Source organism: Pipistrellus hanaki (assembly GCF_964339955.1).
Source record: "Pipistrellus hanaki genome assembly, chromosome: 2".
Classification (NCBI taxonomy): domain Eukaryota; kingdom Metazoa; phylum Chordata; class Mammalia; order Chiroptera; family Vespertilionidae; genus Pipistrellus; species Pipistrellus hanaki.
In genome coordinates, this window is record NC_140504.1 from 174,912,735 (window position 1) to 174,937,608 (window position 24,874).

The window sequence follows — 24,874 nt, forward strand, 5'->3', positions numbered from 1 at the left end:
CTCTCTCTCCTTCCTCTCTAAAAAATCAATTTAAAGATTTTTAGTTTTTAAAAAAAGAGGCCTGGCCAGAGTATCTTCATCCTGTGCATTGAAAGGTTGCTGGTTTGATTCCTGGCCAGGGCACATACTTGGATTGTGGGTTCAATCTCTAGTTGCACAGAAAGCAACTGATCCATGTCTATTTGTCTCTCTCTCTCTCTCTCTCTCTCTCTCTCTCTCTCTCTCTCTCTCTCTCTCTCTCTCTCTTTCTCTTTCTCTAAACATGTCCTCGGATGAGGATTTTAAAAAAGATGTTTTTAAGGTATTATTACTCCCATTTTATAGATGAGAACAATTCAATCTCACGTAGTTGTTAAGCAGGCCAAATTCAAACCAGTCTTCTAACAAAAAGTACAATCCTCTTTCCTCTCAAAGCAACAACTACATGAAGGTATGACTTAAAAGTTTCCCATCTTTCAGAGAGCCCTCACATCATGTAAGGCTAACTATAAAGTAGCCCTCTATGGCAGATGTAGGATATTCAAAATTAAGATACAACCTTCATCAAACTCATTCTCTGCTAGTAAGGACCCTCTCTCTTGTATCTGTACTTCCAATTGCTCGCATCAAATCACAAGAGAGTTAGTGAATTTATTCTCAAATGTATAGAATCTGTAGTAAATTAATAATCCTCCAAAAATGTCCACATCTCAATCCCTGGAACCTGTGAATGTTACATAACATGGCAAAAGAGACTTTGCAGATATAATTAAGAATATTGAGATGAAAAGATTATCTTGAATTATCCAAAGGAGCCAAAGAAATCACAAAGATCTTTATAAAAGGGAGGAAGAAATTTCAGAATCTAAAAAGGAAATAGCACAACAGAAGCAGAGAAGAAATAACAGAGAGAGAGAAAGAGGTGGGCAGAGAGATTTATTGATTTAGGATGCACTACTACTGGCTATGAAATGGACTGAGCCAAGGAATGCAGGCAGCTTCGATGAGGAAAGGGCAAGAAAACAGGTTTCTTTTTTATTTTATTTTTTTATTTTTTTAATATATTTTATTGATTTTTTACAGAGAGGAAGGGAGAGAGATAGAGAGCTAGAAACATCGATGAGAAAGAAACATCGACCAGCTGCCTCTTGCACACCCCCTACCGAGGATGTGCCCGCAACCAACGTATATGCCCTTGACCGAAATCGAACCTGGGACCCTTCAGTCCACAGACCGATGCTCTACCACTGAGCCAAACCGGTTTTGGCCAGATTTCTTTTTTAGAGCTTCCGAAAGGAATATAGCTTGCCAACCTTTTGACATCCAGAACTGCAAAAATATAAATTTGTGTTGTTTTAAGCCACTAAGTTTATGGTAATTGGCTATGGCAGCAATAAGAACCTAACACAGAGTTTCTACTTATCAATGCATGAAAGAGGTAGCTCCATGTTTATTTTCCTGAAGATTAATTTTTTCAAACTTTAGTATATACTCATAGATTTTTTCAAGTCTGAAAAACTCAACTATAGATCAATGTACCCCAAGAGTCAAACCAAAGATCTGAAATACAAGGAAACAAAAAACACCCAACCAGAGAGGCAGAAAGAAAGAAGAATCCAAAAGTGTGAGGATAATGTAAGGAGCCTCTGGGACAACTTCAAGCGTACCAACATTCAAATTATTGGGGTGCCAGAAGAAGAGAGAGAGCAAAATATTGAAAACCTATTTGAAGAAATAATGACAGAAAACTTTCCCTACCTGGTGAAAGAAATAGACTTACAAGTCCAGGAAGTGCACAGAACCTCAAACAAAAGGAACCCAAAGAGGACCACACCAAGACACATCATAATTAAAATGCCAAGAGCAAAAGACAAAGAGAGAATCTTGAAAGCAGCAAGAGAAAAACAGTTAGTTACCTACAAGGGAGTACCCATATGACTGTCAGCTGATTTCTAATAGAAACTATGCAGGCCTGACAGGAGTGGCAAGAAATATTCCAAGTGATGAATAGCAAGAACCTACAAACAAGATTACTCTATCCAACAAAGCTATCATTCAGAATTGAAGGTCAGCTAAAGAGCTTCACAGACAAGAAAAGCTAAAGGATTACATGAAATGCTGAAGGGTATTCTTTAAGAAGAGAAAGAAAAAGAAAAAGGTAAAAGTAAAAATTATGAACAACAAAAAGACATCAAATACATACCTACCAACAAGTGAAATTTAAAAATCAAGTGAATAAAAAATCTGAAGAACAGAATGGACTGGTGAATATAATGGAATCAGAGACATAGAAAGGGAGTAGACTGACAATTCTCAGGGGGATGGGGGTTTGAGGGGTGCAGGAAGAGATTGGACAAAAATCTTACACCTATGGATGAAGACAGTGGCAGGGGTAAGGGCATGGGGTGGGGTGGGGAATCAGGTGGAGGGGAGCTATGGGGGGGAAAAAGAGGAACACCTGTAATAATCTGAACAATAAAGATTTTTTTTAATCTTTTCAAATGTGCTTTTTAAACATTGCTTTTACTATTTAATAACAAATCTAGGAGGGAAATTGCCCATAATGCCATCATCAAATCAATGTTTTCATTTGATCATATTCCAATTTTTTTCCTTTACCATATTCTATCCTCCTATATAATAAAGTGGTAATATGCAAATTGATCATCACTCCAACACACAAGATGGCCACCCCACGTGGTCAAAGATGGCCACCCCCATGTGGACACAAGATGGCCACTACAAGATGGCCATCAGGGGAGGGCAGTTGGGTGGGACCAGGCCTGCAAGAGAGGACAGTTGGGGGCAACCAGGCCATCAGGGGAGGGCAGTTGTGGGGGGACCAGGCCTGCAGGGGAAGACAGTTAAGGGCGACCTGGCCAGCAGGGGAGGGCAGTTGGGTGGGACCAGGCCTGCAAGAGAGGACAGTTGGGGGCAACCAGGCCATCAGGGGAGGGCAGTTGTGGGGGGACCAGGCCTGCAGGGGAAGACAGTTAAGGGCGACCTGGCCGGCAGGGGAGGGCCGTTATAAGTGACTAGGCCAGCAGGGGAGGGCAGTTAGGGGCAATCAGGCTAGCAGGGGAGCAGTTAGGCATCAGGTTCCCACTGCAATCTCTCCCATACCTTGAAGAACTCAGTATCTGATTTACTACCATCTGCTGTAGATTTCAAAACTGGAAGCAGTAAAAGCCACTCACTTGTCCTCTCCTAGTAAAGCCTAGGAGAAAAAGAACCCCTCCAATAGGAGAAAACCTGAGCCATTTCACCTCTGCCTCATTTTGATTTTACAGACTATATGATCCAAATCTGTCCTTTCTCCTTAAATTTCATCTCTTGGCTTATAGTACCACCTTCTCCCAAGCCATAACTAAAACTCATTCTAGATTCCTTTCCTTTTTTCAGGATTGTCTCTAAATCCCATCAATTCTACTTATTAAATAACTCTCCTATTCCTTCATTCTCACTGCTACTACCTTAACTTGGTTTTTTTGCGGGGGGGGGGGGGGGGGGGGTGTTATAGTTCCATTTACTTATTAAAAAATGATTAGAAGTACGGGAGGGGGGAGGCATTGGTATATGTACAAAAATAATAATTTAATAAAAAATAAAAGATTTACCAAAATGGGAGGGGGAAAAATGATTAGAAGATTAAGCAAAAATAAAACCTCTGGTTATAAATATTAAGCATGTACGAATGCCGAACTATGGATCAGTAGTTAAGATTGGCTAATACAATGTCTATTGCTAAAACAAAAATTAGTGAAAATCTCCATAAGTCCACCTGAATTTTGTGCATGAGGTCCACCCACCCATATTTTTTTTAAAATATATTTTATTGATTTTTTACAGAGAGGAAGGGAGAGGGATAGAGAGCTAGAAACATCGATGAGAGAGAAACATTGACCGGCTGCCTCTTGCACACCCCTTACTGGGGATGTGCCCGCAACCAAGGTACATGCCCTTGACCGGAATCAAACCTGGGACCCTTCAGTCCGCAGACCGATGCTCTATCCACTGAGCCAAACCGGTTTCGCCCCATATTTTTTTTTAACCTTAGGCTTTCATAACATCTTTCACCTCTACTGAAATAACCTCCTAACCAGTTTCCCTTCTTTAATCTTGTTCTCCTCCAATCTATTTTTTACTTTGGAACCAACAAATCTTTATCGTACTTGAAACCAGTCAGTCAGTAGCTTCCCAACTACCCACAGGATAAAATACAACCTTAATTGTAGCATTCAGGACCGTTCATGATTTGGCCCTCATCTACCTCTCCAGACTCATGTTCCACCACTTCCTATCACACACATTATATTTCAACAAAACTGAATTACTTACAGTTCCTAAAATATACTAAGGTACTTCAACAATTCTGCATCTACCCAGGCTGTTAACATAGGGAATAGTAAAAAATACTGTTTAGTCAACTGTCTAACATCTCTCTAAATAAGGGTTGGCATATTCAGTTAAATGTGAATATCAGATAAACAACAAATAATTTTTTAGTATAAATATGTCCCAAATGTTGCATTCGACATATTACATGTATTCTATCTAGCAACTCTATTCTAAATGCTCATGGTTGATCCCTAGGAATTAAAGGAGAGGCCCAAGTCACTCTCAGTCAAAGGCGGCTTTCTCTCAGAGGTGCTTTCTCCCTTAGAGCAGGGCTGACGGGAAGCTATTGGTGTTTGCTCCGCCCTGAGACTCTGCCCAACCCAAGCTGTGTGCAGAGGCTTTTGCATATGAATGGCCTGGTCCCTTGAAATCTAAAATTGCCTATCAAACTGCAGCTGAGACACAGAGACTCAGAACATCCAAAAGAAGGCCCAAAGCCCCACAGAAGTTTGTGTTGCTTCACAGTTGGGCTCATCTGAGCACCTCTAAACCTCAAACAAAGAAGAGGAATCTGCAAATCTCTCAGTAGCTCCTGCTGGGTGGCCTCAGACAGAGGCTAAATTAGCACCTCCTTGGAGTTTCCAAGAGCGAGTGTACCCAGGGGTCAGAGTAGGTCTATCCAGATTACAACTCCTCAGATCCATAAGGGACAACTCCTCAGATCCATTTGGTGCTCAGGGTACAGACTCAGTGAGCACCAAAGCCCCACTAAAGCAAGTCTTGCCTCAGAGGGTGTCTCTAGCACAGAAGTTCTCCCATCAAACACACAGCTGATCCTCACAGCCAACTGGTCTTGAGGTCAATTCCTCCCAGTGATACCAATAAGAATCAAGGCTTAACTACAGCAAGACTGTGCACACAGCCCACAAAAGAGTGCACCTAGAGTGTCCACCTCAGGTATCTGGGGAGGCTGAGCCACTGGGCCCTAGAAGACACCTATCACACAAAGCCACTCTATCAATACAGGGAAGCAGCCAAATTGTGGAGACAAAGAAACAGGTCACAAATGAAAGAAAAGGAGGAAAGCAAATGACTGGATATAGAGTTCAAAAACATGGTTATAAGGTTTTTCAAGAATTTCCTAGAAACCGCCAATAAATTTAGTGAGAACCTCAAGAATATGAAAAGGACCAACTAAAAATTAAGCATCCACTGACTGAAATAAAGAATAATATACAGAGATCCAACAGCAGACTAGAGGATCACAGGAATCAAATCAAAGATTTGAAATACAAAGAAGCAAAAAAACCCAACTGGAAAAGCAAAAGAAAAAAAAGAATACAAAAATATGAAGATAGTGTAAGGAGCCTCTGGGACAACTTTAAGCGTACCAACATTCAAATTATTGGGGTGCCAGAAGAAGAGAGAGAGCAAAATATTGAAACCTATTTGAAGAAATAATGACAGAAAACTTCCCTCACCTGGTGAAAGAAATAGACTTACAAGTCCAGGAAGTGCACAGAACCTCAAACAAAAGGAACCCAAAGAGGACCACACCAAGACACATCATAATTAAAATGCCAAGAGCAAAAGACAAAGAGCAAGAGAAAAACAGTTAGTTACCTACAAGGGAGTACCCATATGACTGTCAGCTGATTTCTCAACAGAAACTATGCAGGCCTGACAGGAGTAGCAAGAAATATTCAAAGTGATGAACAACAAGAACCTACAACCAAAATTACTCTACCCAGCAAAGTTATCATTCAGAATTGAAGGTCAGATAAAGAGCTTCACAAACAAGAGAAAGCTAAAGGAGTTCATCACCACCAAACCAGGATTACATGAAATGCTGAAGGATATTCTTTAAGAGGAAGAAGAAGAAAAAGGTAAAGATAAAAATTATGAACAACAAATACATATCAACAGTGAATCTAAAAATAAGTGAATAAAAAATCTGATTAACAGAATAATCTGGTGATTATAATAGAATCAGCGTCATAGAAAGGGAGTGGACTGACATTCCTTGGGGGAAAAGGGGTTGTGGGGGGTGCAGGAAGAGACTGGATAAAAATCATATACCTATGGATGAGGACAGTGGGTGGGTGGTAAGGGCAGAGGGTGGGATGGTAACCAGATGGAGGGCAGCTATGGGGTGGGGGGGCGGGAATAGAGGAACAACTGTAATAATCTGAACAATAAAGATTAAAAAAATAAAAAGAACACAAACAGCAGTGTGCTGGTAGCCAGAGGTAATGGGGTGGGAGGAGAAAGGGGTCCTAATGTAAAGCGACAGAGATCTGACTTTGGGTGATGGGCACATGGTGCAATATACAGATCTTGTAACACAGAAACCTACACATGAAATCTCTACGTTCATGTTGACAATGTCACCCCAATAAATTTATTAAGAAAAAAAAAAGAAAGACATGATCTATGGGTTACTTTAGAGTCCTAACTTTTAAGGCTAGTCATTCAAGTCATAAATTATTTCACAGGTCCCCAGCTTATTATGTAATTTACTAAACTTTGGAATTTGGAATTTAGTTTTTCAAAATGCTCTTTCATAGTTGGTCCGAAGGTTGTGGGTTATTGTTAAGCTGATTAACAAAATGCTCTTTCACACTCACTTGATATACTAATAAACTTTATTCCACACCTCAAATAAGGAAACTGTCAACCAGAACTACTCAAAAGAAAAACAGGAAAAGGCCTGTCTTATATTTAACTCACAATAATAGTGTGTGCCCCTGTGAATTCCAATTCAGAAAATAAAACTGGGTTTCCCACAACTAGATTTTAGTTTTAAAAAAAGAAAAAATAATAATTTGTCAATTCTTTTTATTTACAAACATAAAGACAACTATGAAAATAGCACAGCTGGTTTGGTTCAGTGGTTGAGCGCCAACCCCATAAATCAGGTGGTCACAGTTCAATTCCTGGTCAGGGCACATGCCTGGGTTGTGGCCTAAATCCCAGTAGGGAGCATGAAGGAGGCAGCTGATCAATAATTATCATCTTAGATGTTTCTCTCTCTCTCTCCCTCTCTCTCTCTCTCTCTCTCTTCCTCTCTCTCTCTCTCCTTCCCTCCCACTTCCTTTCTCTGAAATCAATAAAATCCTATGTAATAAAAGTAATATGCAGATTGACCATCACTCCAACACACAAGATGGCTGCCCCCATGTGGTCAAAGATCCTGCCCCCATGTGGATACAAGATGGCCAGCAGGAGAGGGCAGTTGAGTGGCATCAGGCCTACAAGGGAGGGCAATTGGAGGCGATCAACCCTGTAGGGGAGGGCAGTTAGGAATGGCCAGGCTGGCAGAGGAGGGAAATTGGGGGAAAACAGGCTGGCAGGGGAGCAGTTAGACATCAATCAGTCTGGCATGGGATTGGTTAGGGGGTGATTAGGCTGGCAGGCAGAAGCGGTTAGATGCAATCAGGAAGGCAGGCAGGTGAGCAGTTGGGAGCCAGCAGTCCTGGATTGTGAGAGGGATGTCCGACTGCCCTGGTGGGATCGGGTCTAAATGGGTAGTTTAACATCCCTCAAGATGTCCCAGATTAGAGAGAGTGCACGCTGGGCAGAGGGACACCCCCACCCCCACCCCGTGCATGAATTTCATGTGCCGGGCCTCTAGTTTTAAAAATAAAATAGTTGTGGTCCTCCAATTACTTTCCAGAGTGGCCACTGTTGATTGCCTTCCTGGCTGTCATCCTTTATTGTTCCAAACAGAACCACTCTCTAATATAATACCATGGAGAAGTCAACACCTCTCCAGAATCAGGCATAGACATAGTTGATTCAAAAGTAATCAATAGTGATTGCTTCAGCAATGAGAATATTATCTAATTCTGGTCAAAAAGATACATTAGAGGTTTTGGGAGAACATTTCCTCTCTCCAAAAGGAGGCACAGGAAGAGACATTTCTTCTTTTAGAAACTTATGTATGATGTTGCCTGAAATCACTAACCACCTTTTTGCTGCTACCCTGAGGATGAAGCCAATCACAAGAATAGACTTGAGCAATGGAAAGAATATGGGTTTCTACTGACATTGTTGAACTGCTATGATCAAGCAACTTGGAAACCTATTCTATGAGAAGATAAAATTTCTTATTTCTTAAGCCATTTTGAAGTAGGTTCTGATGCTTGCAGCTGAAAACTTATGAACTAAATACTTTTCTATGAAACATATCCCAGAACTAATCTCAAAAAAGTGTGTGGTTAATTCTACAAATGGACATTAGAAGTTCAATATGAATTGTACCATATTGAGTGACTCTTGTAGAGTTAGAAAGTTAAAAAGAATAATACATATGAAAGAATAAACTCTAAAACACAACTTTTCTAGCACAAACAACTCATATGAAGAAGGCCTTGCATGGCTAGCGTGGCTCAGTGGTTGAGCAATGACCTATGAACCAAGAGGTAATGGTTCAACTCCCAGTCTAGGTACATGCCTGGGTTGCGGGCTCGATCCCTAGTAGGGGGCGTGCAGGAGGCAGCTGAACAATGATTCTCATCATTGATGTTTCTCTCTCTCTCTCTCTCCCTCTCCTTTCCTCTCTGTAACTGGACCTAGCCAACAGCATATTTTTTAAAATATAAGATAACCCTTTTACTCTATATGAACTTACAAATAGGTACAAGGAATAACAAATATACCGCATGTGGGTTAACAATTTAGAAATTGATCTTATAAGGCTTGATGGCTGACTCTCTTGTTATCCCAAGTCAAGTCCTACACACTCTAAATTTAATTATTATACTATAATAACCCACTGGGTAACTTAAATCTACATTTGGCCCAGAGCTGAGTAAAACTAACCTAACAAACTTTCAAAACCTTACCATTTTAATGCTTCAAGAAATTTTAAATGACCTTTATTCAAAAATATAAAATTTTGTAAATAACATTAAGTATTGAATTTTTTTCATTATTTCCTTTGTTAGAACAAATTTCCTCTATAAGTTTAAAGGTCATATGTTGATAATAAATATGAAAACATTTTAAAATTTAAGCCACAAAATGAAGATGGTTGGGTTCACAGGCCTAAGATTTAACAAAATATTTGGGCATTCAGTGTTTAGAGAAAAAATAGATACAAAAGCCCTGGCTGGAGTGGTTCAGTTGGTTAGGCATTCCCATGCACTAAATTCAATTCCCAGTCAGGGCACATGCCTGGGTTTCAGGCTCGATCCCCAATATGGGGGCGGGGGGGGGGGGGGGGGGGGGGGTGTGTGCAGAAGACAGCCCATGGATTTTTCACTATCACATTTGTTTTTCTCTCTCCCCCTCCTTCTCCATTCTTCTCTCTCTAAAAACAAATTTTAAGTCCTTAAAATAGAAAAGAATACAAAAAAGCCCTAACTGGTGGATAGAGCATCGGCCTGCGGACTGAAGGGTCCCAGGTTCAATTCTGGTCAAGGGCATGTACCTTGGTTGGGGGCACATCCCCAGTGGGAAGTGTGCAGGAGGCAGCTGAGTGATGTTTCTCTCTCATCAATGTTTCTAGCTCTCTATCCCTCTCCCTTCCTCTCTGTAAAAATCAATCAATAAATATATATATATATATATATATATATATATATATATATACTTAAAAATTAAATTAAATTAAAAGGATACAAAAGAAATACAATAGCTTGACCTCAAGAAGCTTTCTTGAAACTTGAGATAAATTATATTTTTTAAATAAATACCATAATATAAAACTTTATTTTGTATCAAAATAATATACCATAGCCCTAGATAATTAAGGGGTTCAGTGTTAGAACTTTTGGAGGAAGAAAAGATGGGGATGGGATGGGCATAATCTATATACATAAAAGGCTAATATGCTAAGTGTCCCTCCTACTGTCCAACCAGTCTCTATGACATGCACTGACCACCAGGGGCACTCAACACAGGAGCTGCCATGATGCCCACTGGCTAGCACCACAGACCTGGCGCTGACAAACTAACACTCAACTTCCCCCAAGTGGGATACAGGCCCCACCACCAGCCCTGAGCATCACCCCACCAAATGGCAGCCAATACTGCCAAGCCTCCATGACACAAAATTCAGCCTCCAGCCCACCCAGGAAATGGTTACTGTGGGCTCCAGGTAATGACGTCATGTAGCAACACCCAGCTTCCTCTCCCTAGTGACTAGCCTAGCCTCCCTGCAGTTTCTTCAGCCCAAGAACACAGATGGAAACATTTTACACTTTAACCAAATGTCTATGTAGCATTTTCACCTGCCTCATCTCATTTGATTCTCACAGAAGTCCTGGAGTAAGTAGATAGGGGCCTTGGTGGAATCTTATTTTCTTTGCATTAGCTGGAGAACAGAGATTTAGAAAGCTTAGAAACTTGACCCGACTGAAAAGAAGTAAAAAATGGTGGACCTTGAAAATGACTTCAGGGACTTGTGTACATGCATATAAGTACAACCAATGGACATAAAACTCTGGGGAGGGAGGGTATGTATGGGAGGAAGGGGGGGGGGCAAAAAAAATCAATAAAATATATTTAAAAAAAAAAAATTTCCAGGGATCTAATAATAAAAAAAAAAAAAAAGAAAAAGAAAAGAAAAAAAAAGAAAATGACTTCAGGTTTCCTCACTGTGTAGAATATAGTCAAACACTACTTCAGTTAAATATTTTAGCCTTTGTTCTCCCTGCATGATCTATAATAATAATCTGCTTTGTGTTGATATTTACTGCTGTGTTGCTGACAATTACCTGAAAGAGAAGTTGGGATGCTTCACTGGACTGGAAAAAGTTTAGCTAAATCAGAAAGCAGGTCTAATTAAGCAAATTCATTCTATATCTATAAAAGGCTAAGTTGATTTACACATGCATGATACACCTAAAGCTCTCGCTGGCACTAATCGCATGTGATGTTTCAATCTGTCATTGTCAATCATGAATTTGGTAGACACTTCTATTATAGAGAAAAGGTAAATAGTGATATTAAAATATTTCTTCTAATTGATTTCCTTTCAATGTGCATGAATTCATGCAATCTGGCCCCTAGTCTAAATACAAGAAGCAGCATAAGCAAAAGGTTGGAGTTGGGACTAAGCAAGGTACAATATATTCAGAGGATAGCAAGGAGTTGGGCTACAAGAGAAATGAGAAGAGAGGATAAGTAATTAAGTTGGAAATGTAAGTTGATGCCATATTACTAAAGGTCACATATGCCAAGTTTAAGAATATGATCTCTTAAAATATGCATAAAAAATAGAGAGCTACTGCCGAAACCGGCTTGGCTCAGTGGATAGAGTGTCAGCCTGCGGACTGAAAGATCCCGGGTTCGATTCCGGTCAAGAGCATGTACCTTGGTTGGGGACACATCCCCAGTACAGGGTGTGCAAGAGGCAGCTGATTGGTGATTCTCTCTCATCGATGTTTTTAACTCTCTATCCCTCTCTCTTCCACTCTATAAAAAATCAATAAAATGTATTTTTTTTTTTAAATAGAGAGCTACTGCCGAAACTGGTTTGGCTCAATGATAGAGCGTCGGTCTGTGGACTGAAAGGTCCCGGGTTCGAATCTGGTCAAGGGCATGTACGTTGGTTGCGGGCACATCCCCAATAGGGGGTGTGCAAGAGGCAGCTGGTCGATGTTTCTCTCTCATCGACATTTCTAGCTCTCCATCCCTCTCTCCTCCTCTCTGTAAAAAATCAATAAAATATATTTTTTTTAAAATGGAGAGCTACTGATTATTTCTAAATAGAGTGTTAAGACAATGAAAATAACATTTCAGTATAATTAATCTGACTGAAAAATTCAAGATAAACTTATGGGGGAAAGGGAAAAGAAATTAAAAACAGTTAGGAGGTACTAGTTAAGAACCTGGGCATTATCAGTCAGAAAGACCTGCTCTGCTACTTACTAGCTATGAAGCATTGAATAAGTTACTAAACATATCTAAGTCTATTTCCTGTCTGTAATGTAGGATAACAATAATGCCTACTTCATAAGGTTGTTATGTGGCTGAAAGAAACAGTACATATAAAAGCATTTACTATAGTGCTTGGCCTATAAAAATAGTCAACAAATGTTAGCATCTATTACCATCATTACAAATTATTTCAAATGTGAGGTGCTATGGAACTGGTGCTGGGCAAGGGCAATAGAAACTAAAAAGAAAGGATGACTTGGAATGACATTTCCATAGATTCCTGAGATGTTATAACTAGAAAAGACCCAAAAAAAACTCTTCTAAAAGCAAAATGGTCCCAGTTTAAATGTCAAGGATGAAGAAAAGAATGAGACGAGATAGCTCAAAAAAATTTGTCTACAAAAGTATCCAAAGAGACAGATGTGGAATAATTATATGATATCAATATGCTTTAAGACATAAGCTACAATGAACTGGATACATTCCATGTGCCAAACACCATGCTAGATATAGTACATCTAATCCCCAGAACAATTCTGAAAGGTAGGTATTAGCTCAATTTTACAAGAGAGAAAATAGATGCTCAGAGAGGCTAAGTACTGGCCATATAACCTTGAGCAGGGTAAGAAGCAAAGCCAGGTTTGAAATCCATATCACCTGTTTCCAAAACTTGTGTTCTTTCTTTTCACTCAATCTGAATCCCCTTTAATACCAATAAAAATTATATCACATAGACATATCTGTAATTATTTTTCTACCTACCTCATTAAATATGGTGACCATAAACATGTCCAATCTCTTTTACATTATAAGAAAAATATAAAGGCATTCAGTGTAAAAACAATAATGAAAATAAAATTTAAAAGCATTATGCAATGGAGAATCACCATACCTTCATGAAACAGTTGGTTATACTATAAACTATAATATATTCCATAAAAGCACTAACAATCTTTCTCAATAAAATGCAAAATGGCATAGCTTTTATATTATTTGATTATATTAACACTAAAGGATTGGTGCACGAAATTCATGCAAAGGTAGGGTCCCTAGGCCTGTTCTGCGATCAGGGCTGATAGGTTCCCTCCCTACTTCCCCGCTCCTCCTTCCCTTGCTGCCCATGCCCTGCCACTGCACAGTTCCACCTCTGCATGGTTCTTTCCCCCACTCCACCTCCTCATCCCCTTTCCTCACCACCCGCACACTGCCACCACGGAGTTCCCTCTGGCCTCCCCGCCTCCTCCTTCCCTCCTTCCCTAATCGCCCTGCAGCCGCTGCTGGTCACCAGTCGCTGGTCACCCGCCATGTTCTGCGCCACCCGGATAGTCAGCGCACATCATAGCAAGCAATCGAACCCCTGTTCTCCTGGGCAAACTCCCAAGGGGACACTTTGCATATTAGCCTTTTATATACTAGTATATAGATTTGTCCCATACTACAATATCATTAAAAACTGACACCTGCCCTGGCTGGTTTTACTGAGTGGTTAGAGTGTGCCCTCAGACCAAAGCATCTCAGGTTCGATTCCCAGTCAAGGGTTGCAGGTTCCCCACCACATAGGAGCATGTGTGGGAGGAAACCAATCAATGTTTCTCTCCTTCACACGCTCCTTTCTCTTTTCCACTCTCTCTAGAAAATCAATGGAAAAAATATCCTCGGGTGAGGATTGAGAAAAAAAATAAAAAGAAAGCTGACACCTTGCTTATAAAAGAAATACCTTACCACACATAGGAGAAGCATTCATATAAGATGAAACCCATCCAATGTCAGAGTTATAAAGAATAATTCAACCACAGAAATAGAATACCCAACCTGTTAACAATAAGGACCATAGGGTGGCAGGTGACCTATTTCTTCAATGTGTTTCTCCACAGATCTTTTCCCCAACCACAGGACCAGTGCACCAGTTTCTCCATCAGAATGTTAATCTAAAGTTTACTAGGATGAAAATACCAAGTATGCTAGAGTAAGTTAATTTCCTAAAACAATCTTTTCATCTGATTTCAAAAAAGGTCATGACATTTTTCTAGGTTGGCCATCAAATCATGTAGTCAGGTAACTTCTGGACTAATAGTTCTAAACCCTTTCTGATGGTCCAAGAGGTCAAAAATACTTTTCATAGGCCAGAACCGGTTTGGCTCAGTGGATAGAGCGTTGGCCTGCGGACTGGAAGGTCCCGGGTTCGATTCCGGTCAAGGGCATGTACCTTGGTTGCGGGCACACCCCCGGTGGGGGCTGTGCAGGAGGCAGCTGGTCTATGTTTCTCTCTCATTGATGTTTCTAGCTCTCTATCCCTCTCCCTTCCTCTCTGTACAAAATCAATAAAATATTTTTTAAATACTTTTCATAGTATTACTAAGACATGATTTGTCTTTTGCACTCTTATTCTTTCACAACTGTACAGTGGAGCTTTCCAGAGGCTATGAACTGTAATATCTTAACAGAATGAATGCAGGAGCAGACATGAAAATTTTGATGTGTTCTGTTATGCCAGACATTAAAGTTATTTGCAAAAATAGAAAATAAAACAATGCCACTCATCACTTTTTAAAAAAATATAATTTTTTGCCCGGTCAGCGTGGCTCAATGGCTAAGAACTGACCTATGAATCAGGAGATCAGTTAGATTCCTGGTCAGGGCACATCCCCAAGTTGGGGGCTGGATCCACAGCAGGGGACATGCAGGAAGCAGCTGATCAATGATTCTCTCTCATCACTGATGTTCCCCTCTCTCTACCTTTCTCTCTAAAATCAGTAAATATATATTTTTTAAAAGAAAATATATTTTTATTGAAAAAGTTGTTACATATCGATATTAACATATAACATTTTATTATTTGTGAATGAATTAAATATTTTTAAGTTCCTCATTTTTATTTTAATCCAGTAAATTTCAATAGATATAACTCAGCCAAAACCGGTTTGGCTCAATGGATAGAGCGTTGGCTTGCGGACTGAAGGGTCCTGGGTTCAATTCCGGTCAGGGGCATGTACCTTGGTTACAGGCACATCCCCAGTGGGAGATGTACAGAGGGCAGCTGATCGATGATTCTTTCTCATCGATGTTTCTAACTCTCTATCCCTCTCTTCCTCTCTGTAAAAATTCAATAAAATATATTTTTTTTAAAATAGATGTAACTCAAACAGAAGGTCTTTTGGGATTCTCAATAATTTTTTTTTTTTTTTTTTGATAATCAAATTCAATTTTATTACACCCCACGGAGTTTTTACAAGGAGCAAGGCGTTTCATCATAATGGTGCGAGGCAGGGACATGAACTTCAAGAACCTTGGGGAAGTCATTTAAACTATTTGATCTCAACTTTCTCACCTTACGATTGGGTTGAAAATGATCTACTCCCTTTCCAGGGACATTCTAAGAAGAAAATGGATAGGAAAGAGCATGGGAATTATAAGAAACTATGAATCACCCTACTAAATACATGTGTACTCTCATGTACCTTCTTACATCTCATAAAAGTTTGTTCTTTAAATATTTGAAGGAAAAACCAACACCTTTGGTTCTGGAATCTTGTTTTCCTATAAAATATTGAATATATGAGATTTGAGATACTTGTTAATATCATGATCATTATTTTTTTTTTTACATATTTTATTGATTTTTTTTTTTGCCCCCCTCGGGATTCTCAATAATTTTTAAATATATATATATATATATATATATATATATATATATATATATATATATATTTTTTTTTTTTTTTTTTTAAATGGAACGCTTCACGAATTTGCGTGTCATCCTTGCACAGGGGCCATGCTAATCTTCTCTGTATCGTTCCAATTTTAGTATATGTGCTGCCGAAGCGAGCACAATTTTTAAATATATTTTATTGCTCTTAATAATTTTTAAGAGTATAAAACAAGTAGTTGCTTTGGCTCAGTAGACAGAGCATCAGCCTGTGGACTGAAGGGTCCCGGGTTCGATTCTAGTCAAGGGCACATATCTGGGTTGCAGGCTCCATCCCCAGTGGGGAGTGTGCAGGAAGTAGCCGATCAATGATTCTCTCTCATCATTGATGTTTCTATCTCTTTCTCCCTCTCCTTTCCTCTCTGAAATCAATTTTTAAAAAAATTTTAAGCACTCAGACCAAAAAAAAATTGAGAACCATTTTATAGCCCTTTCTATAATTTATGTTGTGCCAAACAATTGAAGCATTTAATTTTCTAATTACTACTGAAGGGATGTTGCTGCTCGAAAGATAATTTCAGAAATTTGTCTTGATCAGAACAAAAAAGGTCCACATACAACCCTAAAAAAAATTGTATCTGCCCTAACCAATTTGGCTCAGTGGATAGAGCAGCCTGCAGACTGAAGGGTCCCAGGTTCGATTCTGGTCAAGAGCATGTACCTTGATTGCTGGCACATCCCCAGAGGGGATGATGTTTCTCTCTCATCGATGTTTCTAACTATCTATCCCTCTCCCTTCTTCTCTGTAAAAAAATCAATATATATATATATATATTTTTTAATTGTATCCACTAATTTAAAAAAGAAATCATTGATTATATCTTCCCAAAATAAAAACAGTAACAGTGTCAAAACTAAAGTACTAGCTAACAGACCACTATCTACAAGCTTTGGACATGAAAAGGGCTAGAAGAAAGAGGGATGTCTTAGAACAGAAGGGTCAGGGAACACACATCCTGGTAAAGAACACACCTAACCTGGGCCCCGAGCAATTGTAAGATTTCAACCAGTAGCCATGGGGAATGAAAGGCACCCAGAAAAAGGAAAAAAAACATACTTTCAAGGAATAGCAAATACAAAATAGCTCACATAGAACTTAGGATGGACTCCAGCAGAATAGACAGGAAAATTATGTTGGAAGCAAAAATAGAGGGACTTCTATGGCAGGATAAGCAATCTGGAGCTTTAGTCAGTAGGCAAAGGGAAGTCCTTTGGTAGTTTTTTAAAGTCATTGGAAGATTTACCATTGGAAGGTAAATTATCAGGTGATACTTTAATGATGCTGTGGACTGGACAGAATAGAAAGAGACAACAATTAGTACACTATCATACCAATCCAGGTAAGAAATATTAAGAGCTTGATCTGGGTGAGGAGCTAGGAAAAAGTCAGATACAGGACATGCTGCAACCTCCTTACTAATAATTTACTTAGTTTAAACGTTTCAAAATTTAATTTATTACACAAAACAAGGCTGATGTTCCCATTACTTCCAGTAAAAATCATTCACTTCATAGGCAATTCAGCATATCCAAGTGTGCTTCCTTTTTAAAAAGCTGTTAGAAATAACTAACAATATTCTACACTAAGAAATTTGTCTTGATCAGAACAAAAAAAGTAATAAAGAACATCATATGCATATAACTCCAAAGTTTACTGCCATGGAATACTCAAAGTTTGGATCAGAATTTTCTATATAACGCCATAAGACCCACATCACTACATAATTATAACAGTCCATCTATTCTTAAAATCATTTTTGGACAACTCAACTAAACTTGGCCAATATTCTTCTACTAGGCCCACATTTTTCAAACATTAGTGCCTTCTTCATTTTCTCCCCTCCTCCCCACTCACTTCTCCGCCCAACAAAATCCCTTTGTATGTCTGTAAGACAAGACACAGTATGATTCTAAGGCAATCTGAATATATAATTCTTATAACAACAGAAATCTAAAATTATTTATCTTACTTTTTACAAGAGAGGAACCAATGATGTACTTAATTTCCGTTCAGATGAATGACAAATGCATCTAATAGAAATGACATTTTATCATTGGGGGGAACAAAGGGGGAAATACACACAATAGATGGATGGCAAATCTTACAAACTTTATGAAACACTGAAAAGCTGCAACTGGATTGTAGTCACAATTATAAAAGCAAATAATGAAGGCTCCAAAATGAAGGGGAAAAGAAAAAAATTCCAAGTGATCATTAGGAGTGAAAAAGGTTGATTCAACATTAGTAAATTTTTAATATAGCATAATTTAACACTGTGACTAATTGGGGGGGAAAACAAAGAGGATAATTCACTGTTCACAAGGACACAGGAAATAATTTCTGCATACATTCTATAAGGCAGTTATACTTCATTACACTTACATGGTCGCAAATCCTTTCTAACGTTTCCAAAAATACATAGGCTTATAATAATTGAGATTCCCCAATGACACAATTCATTCTGTAGGTATAACTATAACACATTTTTAAAAGACCTAACGAATTCATGCTCAACAAAAATTGGGAGTCACAAAGGCCCTCTATACTTACTCAAAATCATTACATAAAGCACGGTCCATAATTGCCAACACAGTTTGAAAATCTGACAGCTAATAATTATTAAATGGGGTAGATTTTAAAGGGGGAAAAAATTACCCAACTTTTTCATTTTCCCTTCCTTTTCCTTTCCTACCTGACACACAAAATGTCTGTAGGGGTCTCAGACAAAGCTCTAAAGTAGAAATACAGTATATGTATACTTTATATGTCTCCAAACCCATCACATATATGTACACATCACATATATTCACACAAGGAAGGTTCTTCCTTTTTTAATGTAAGAATTGAGGTTACATCAAACCCTATCCCAGAAATCAAGTTAAATCACCACAAATGAAAGAGTAATAAAATATTGCACATAGATATCTCTCTGAGCGACTATATCCGAAGAAGAAAAACCTCACACTAAGGCCATGACTGAATAAAAATAAATAAATAAATAAATAAATAAATAACGCCCAACCCTTGAAAATCACTAACCAGCATTTGGTTTCTTTAAGAGAAAAGGGGGGAGGGGTCTTAAAATGAATAATCACACTGGCAAGCCAGTTTCAGAAGTTAACGAAGGTAAAACAACGAACCAAAAGAGACAAACGTAAGAAATGACAAGCTTTAAAGAATTCCCCCAAAGGGAAAGACTGACTTCAAGACTGGGATATAATGCATCCTTTGCAAATAGAAGAACCTTTAATTGAAAAAGAAAGAGGCGGGGGGATGGGAGGAAGGGGGATGGGACTGGGGGGAGGGGGACAAAAACCTGAACGACACTCAAAGGCAAAAAAAGTAAAAAAAAAAATTAAAGGTCGGGTCTCCCCTCCCGCCCCCACTCCGATCCCCACCCCCACCCTTGCAGGACAATAGGATCAGGGTCCTAACTGCAAACTTTAACGGTGTAAAACTAGCAGCAGTTTTACTGCAGCTCTAACTGCAAAACCTGACCCCCCACATCCCAGAGCCAGCGCACCCCGGGGATAATTCTGCCCCGAAGACATCACCAAGATACTGTTACACACACACACACACACATACACACACACACACACACACACACACACACACCAGACCCGTCACAAAATTCTCTGCTTCTCCCCAAGTACCTGGAGGATCCATTTCAATATAAAATATCAGTTCTGTCGAATAGGGCATCATCACCTCCCTCCAGTCTGCGTCATCGCGGTCCATACTCCACACCGTATTGTACATCGCGCTGTCAGGAGCGGGTCGTCCAGAAATATATAGAAAGCATATATGTTTTTTTTTAATCTGATACTTTAAAATATATATATATGTATTTGTAAAAGTCCCACTCGGAAATGGACTTCAGCGTTTCCAATGGCCGGTATTAAGTCCAAGGCAACTACCGGGACGAGGACGAGGTCCTCCCCGTCTCTCCTCTGCCGAACCCAGCAAAAGGCCCCCGAATTTCCAATCGACGGGCTTTGCTCCCCGCGGGGGGAGGCACAAGGAGGCTGGGCGGAGTGGGGCCGGGAGGCAAAGGTGGTTAAGCGGCGGCTTCCCAAAAAAATCCCTTCTACGCGGTCTCTCTTCAGAGGGGAGAGCTCCCAGCGCCTCCGAATCTTCCCGCGGAAGCCACTTTTGTGTCCTTCGGTGAATGAAGACGGAACAAAAGAAGGAAGAGAGAAAACGGAAAAAAAAGAACCTGCTGGGAGCAAGGTGAAGAAGTGACAAAGGAAGGCATAAAAAGGGGGCTGGGTAGTGCATTCAAGTTTCGGGGTCCCCACTGGTCTGCAGAGAGTGGTCCCCTCAGGGGCCGGCCTCGGGCTCCGCGGGTTCGGGCTCGGACCCAAAGCTGCGGCAGCCTCGGGCTCGGGCTCGGGGCCCGTTGGAGAGTCCAGTCAGTGAGCTCCGTTCGGCTGGGGGACTGCCGCCGGCTGCACAGACGCCCGCCCGCGCCCGCGTCCCTCACGCTCTGCTCTGGACTCCCGTCACTAGTTTCATTTTAACGGCGCGGAGGGGGACACCCTTCCCCGCCTCCGCGCTCCCCCGCTGAGGCGCCGCCCACCCGCACCGGGCCGGGGGCCGCCGTCACCCCCACGGCCGCTTCCACGCCACCCGGCCCTGGCAGACTGCGGATTCTGTGAGGCGCCTGAGGAAAGACGCTAACACTATCCTCCATCCCCGCGTTCAACTCTCCCCTCCATGCTCTCGGGGCTTCCGCTCCTTCATCACCCGTCCACGCTCCACCCAAGCCTCGACCGGAATGGTACGGCCCGGGCGCTGGCCGCACGCCAGGAGCCGGTGCCCCGAGCACGCGAGCGGGCGGGGGGCGGGGCGAGGAGGCAGAGCGGCGGGAGCGGCCTGCGATTGGCTGCTCCCGGTTGCTCGAGCCCGGAGCCTGCGTCTTTTGTCTGCCTCGCTCCGGCGGAGGAGCGGGAGACGGCTGCGCGCCGCGAGCGGGCCAATCAGGAGCCAGCCGGTGCCGGCCGGTGAGGCCGCGATTGGCCGGCGCTCAGTTACTAAGCGGGACAAAGGCAGAAGCGGGGGGAGAAGGAAAGACGAGGATGAGGGGGAAGGAAGAAAAAAAAAGAAAAAAGAAAAGGGAAGCGCAAACGGCGGTTACTGACAGGCTAGGCGGGCGCTCGGGCCTCAGGCTGCCCGGAGACAGGCGAGGCTCCCGCGGAGGCTCGGTCCACCCGGACGAGTGGAGAGAGGGGGAGGGAGGGCCGGGGCTGGCCGCGGGGGAGGAGGGGAGCGGACCCATGGGGGCGCTTGGTGGGACGCGCGCTCCTCGGGTCCGTAGGAGGTCTCGGGGCAGAGCCCCTCCTCGCAGACCTCTTCACACACACCCCAACCCCCCGGCGAAGTTGTCGAGGTCCCCAAATCCACTTGCAGGACCGTTGCCGCTCAGTAAGAGGATGTGCCCATGGCCCCCGGCAACCTCCCCCGCAGCTCCCTGAGCCAAGCCCCGGCTTCTCCCCGAGCAGTTAGGCATCGCTTAACGGAGGCATTGCTTAGTTTTCTCTGCGCTTCCCACCTCAGGACTTTTGAACCCAAAAGGTAACTCCCCACATCTGAAGGAGTGGAACGCCACAGCAGGCCCCTCCGCAAGGGTGCTCAAGCCAGAAAAAAAAAGAAAGAAAAGTGATTTCTGAGATAAATCACAGGTGTTGGTATCCCTAGCCAAAAGGCTCTATTCTGTTTCTCTGACAGATCCTCTCCCACATATACACCCTGTCTCTCCTCCACCCCACCCCAAGCCTAAAACTATGATAGACTTCAGTATGAAAACGCTGAATATATATCTATGCATTTCAGAAACATCTGATTAATGGGGAACACTGAGTAGTCAAAGCAGATTTGTATCTGTGTGAAGGTTGTGCCTGGAATTGCCATTCTGCAGACCCTACAATACAGTGTTGGGAAGGCCAAAAACTGCTCCATTTCCTCTTTCCACTGGAGCAACAAAGCCTATTGTGTTTGGGTTGACAACCCGACTTAAGCCCTAGCAAAACCTCCTACCCTGAGTGGCTCTGTTATTGATTCAAGCCTGTAGAAGAGTTGCCACATTCCACCTCTACCTCCTAAAGTGGTCCTGTCTTCCTTACAGGTGCTCTTGAGTTGAGACAATTCCTGGGAGCAGATACTCAAAAATGTGTGTGGCTTGGGTATAGCGTCATGGATTAAAAAGAGCCACTAAAATGAATGGGCAGGGTTGAGCTTGAAAGAAACACACATTAGGATTCTTATATGCTTGCTTTCTTGCATTTCTAAAATCCAAATGTAATTCAGAAGCCAGGTCAACTTTGTGACAGGGCACATTATTAATTGGAATGTTCTGAACCCTTCTTCTAGGTAGAAGAATCTGGAAAGTCAACTCTAATTTGTGGTTTGGCTTCCCAGCAGTCTCTCTCTACTTCTATATCTGGGAGCCAGAAGTACTCACATTTGATAACTCAAAAGGCAGAACAATCAGTCAAGGGCAAGTCGGTTTATTTTTGTTCGCTGGTGTCCCTGTGCATTCCCAAACAAAATGAAGGTGAAGAAAGGAGATGTGGAAAAAATAATGGCTTTCAGATTTCTAGAGCAGCTTTGGCCTGGACCACTTTTCATCATTTAGTGGCGGGGTTTCAATTTCTGATACACAGAGCAACCACCTAGGCCTTTCCCACAGCTAAGGCTTTGGGAGATGTATTAATAATAAAGAAGCAGCACAGTATATAACCTGCTGCTCAAGACTGGCACCAGGAATAAAACGGTGATTCAACCTTGCCACCTAAAATTGTATTGACCCAACTGTCCAACAAATAAACCTCTGAACCAAAAAACCTCCACAGGATAACATTAATGCAAGAGGCAATGATGAATCAAGGGGAAGCACACTTCCTTCCAATGGGCTTGAACCCCTGCCCTGCCATGGTGGGAAGTGCCTGTCATATGATGCTGGCCTTTCTTTCAGAGGAGAAATAGAAGTGAGGTTCTGACTGTTTGTCACCAAATCGCCTCAGGCTCTCTGGCAACGGTGTTAGCTCTGGTGTCCTGGACCATTTCCATCTTGGAGAATTATATTTGGTCCGGGTGTGGATTAAATTCGGCTCTGAGAGCTCAAACTCCTGGGTCACAACCTGCTACTTTGGAGTTGTTTTCTTTTTCCCTTATGCCTCTCTCCTTTCTTTTTTTCAATAAAAGTAGTCTTTAGTAAATCACAAAAGCTGTCTGCCTTTATTTATATATCTGTGAAATAGGAGATTGCTTTCAGATTTATGCAAGCTTCTTAGTTTATTATGAAACACTCAGAGAATGGGGGTGGGGGGGTAGGGGGACAGAGAAGCCACTTATGTACTTAGAATTAATAGTTTCTTTCTATACTTCAAATGGATAGGGTTGTCCTTCACTTTCATCCTGGTATGGTCTTGCTATGAAAATGTTCCAATAAGATCTATTGTTCCCTCTTTATTTCAGAGATGGATGAAATATTTCTCCTGTGCACTGTATATAGGGTATGATCTCAGAGCTCTCTGCGCCAACAGAATCGGCCTGGAGCTCAGCCAGAAGTTCTTCGTGATTAAAGGTGCCATCTGAGCACACAATATTTTTTTAAAAGCCTTGCAAAATGGAAACATGCTTTTATTTTTTAAGGTCACTAACTTTAACCCCCAGGATTGACTTCACTTTTAGGGGAGGATCACTGGCCTCAGTTCCCCTCTTATTCTCTTTCCTTGACCACTTGTCTTGTGTTAAGACCAAGTCATGCAGCTAAATAAACTCAATAAATGACATGCCAAGAAAACTCTACAAAGTACTAGTTGCAGATCTCAGAACCTCCCCGGTCTTGTAAGGTATATTAAGTTGTGATGGAAAAGTTTGCCTTTAGAATGTAAAAAGAGCAATGGTGGTGGACTTTCAAGAAAGACATCTCACCTGAGAATTGGTTGTTATCTCTTGAGATAGCAGTGTCTAAAATCATGATTTTTTTCCCCATTTTTCCATAATGGTATACCTTTTACTTGGCATTTGCAATTTTTTTTTTTTTTTACTTCACCTCTACATATTTCTTAGAACTTGCAAAACCATAATAAGGTTCATCAGATCAGCTCAAGGCGCTGGGAAATTATGACATGAGATAAATGAGTGGTCCTCATATAAGTGTCATTCTTCCAGGTGCTGCTAAATTCCTGGGCTTACGGACACTGTTTGAGGGCTTCCTCGGACCCATCAGTAAATGATGTAGATCTGCTCTGCCTCCCTCTCTCCTCTTCAGGTTCTCCTTTAGCTTGAAAGTTTAAAGGATCACACAAAAAAGCAAGTCTCTCCCTCTAGCCTAACATGCCTGCCCCCACCCTCCTATGTTTGGTGTTTGCCCTTCCAGCAACACAGGGGTCACCTAGCTGGTATCTATGCCACTGCTGCAAACTTTCCCTCCATCGAGGCAACAGCTTTCAGCTTGGCTCTCACCAGGAGAGAAAAAGCAAATGAGATCCAAATGACAGGAACAATAGTCCAGGCTGTTTCACAAGGGCAGAGCACAAACAGGGCAGGCAGCTGGTGAGCTCTGTTACCTCATTTAATCTCCATCACCCTGAGGAGGGGGGGTTGTATTTTTATTCTCATTTTACAGATGGGGACATTGAGACCCAGAGCAGTGAGGAGACTTGTCCAAAGTCACACAGGCACTTAGTAGCAGAGCCAGGGTTAGAGTCCCAGTTCCAGTCAGCTAGTTCGGTGCCTTTCCCACTATACAACACACAGCTTGCCTCTCCTCTTCATTCACTTAGTAAATGTTTATTAATGCTTCCAAACACCGGAAATGCTAAAATGAATAAGACAGAGTGCCTAACATTGAGTTCAGAGACCTCAGAGGAGGCCATCAAAGGAATAAATAATCCCAGGCATGTGATAAATGCTATAATAATGAAACTGACGAAGTGCTGTGTGAGCCCCCAAAA

General features: G+C 41.5%; 1 protein-coding gene across 2 annotated transcripts in view; it reads right to left on the minus strand.

Moving 5' to 3' along the window:
- The window catches only part of LOC311617800 (phosphatidylinositol 3-kinase regulatory subunit gamma), a 73,148-nt gene extending 52,454 nt beyond the window's left edge, over window positions 1-20,694 (minus strand). Inside the window, exons 1-2 of one of the 2 annotated variants that reach the window (XM_084874636.1) lie at window positions 20,500-20,694; window positions 19,568-19,677 (exon numbers count right to left, since the gene is read on the minus strand). In XM_084874636.1, the coding sequence (XP_084730762.1) occupies window positions 19,568-19,673 (106 nt within the window). In that variant the 5' untranslated portion in view covers window positions 19,674-19,677; window positions 20,500-20,694. Of the gene's footprint in view, window positions 1-19,567; window positions 20,472-20,499 lie in introns of those variants that run through there. The other variant, XM_084874637.1, reaches the window with a different exon arrangement.
- Between the last annotated feature and the right edge of the window lie 4,180 nt (window positions 20,695-24,874).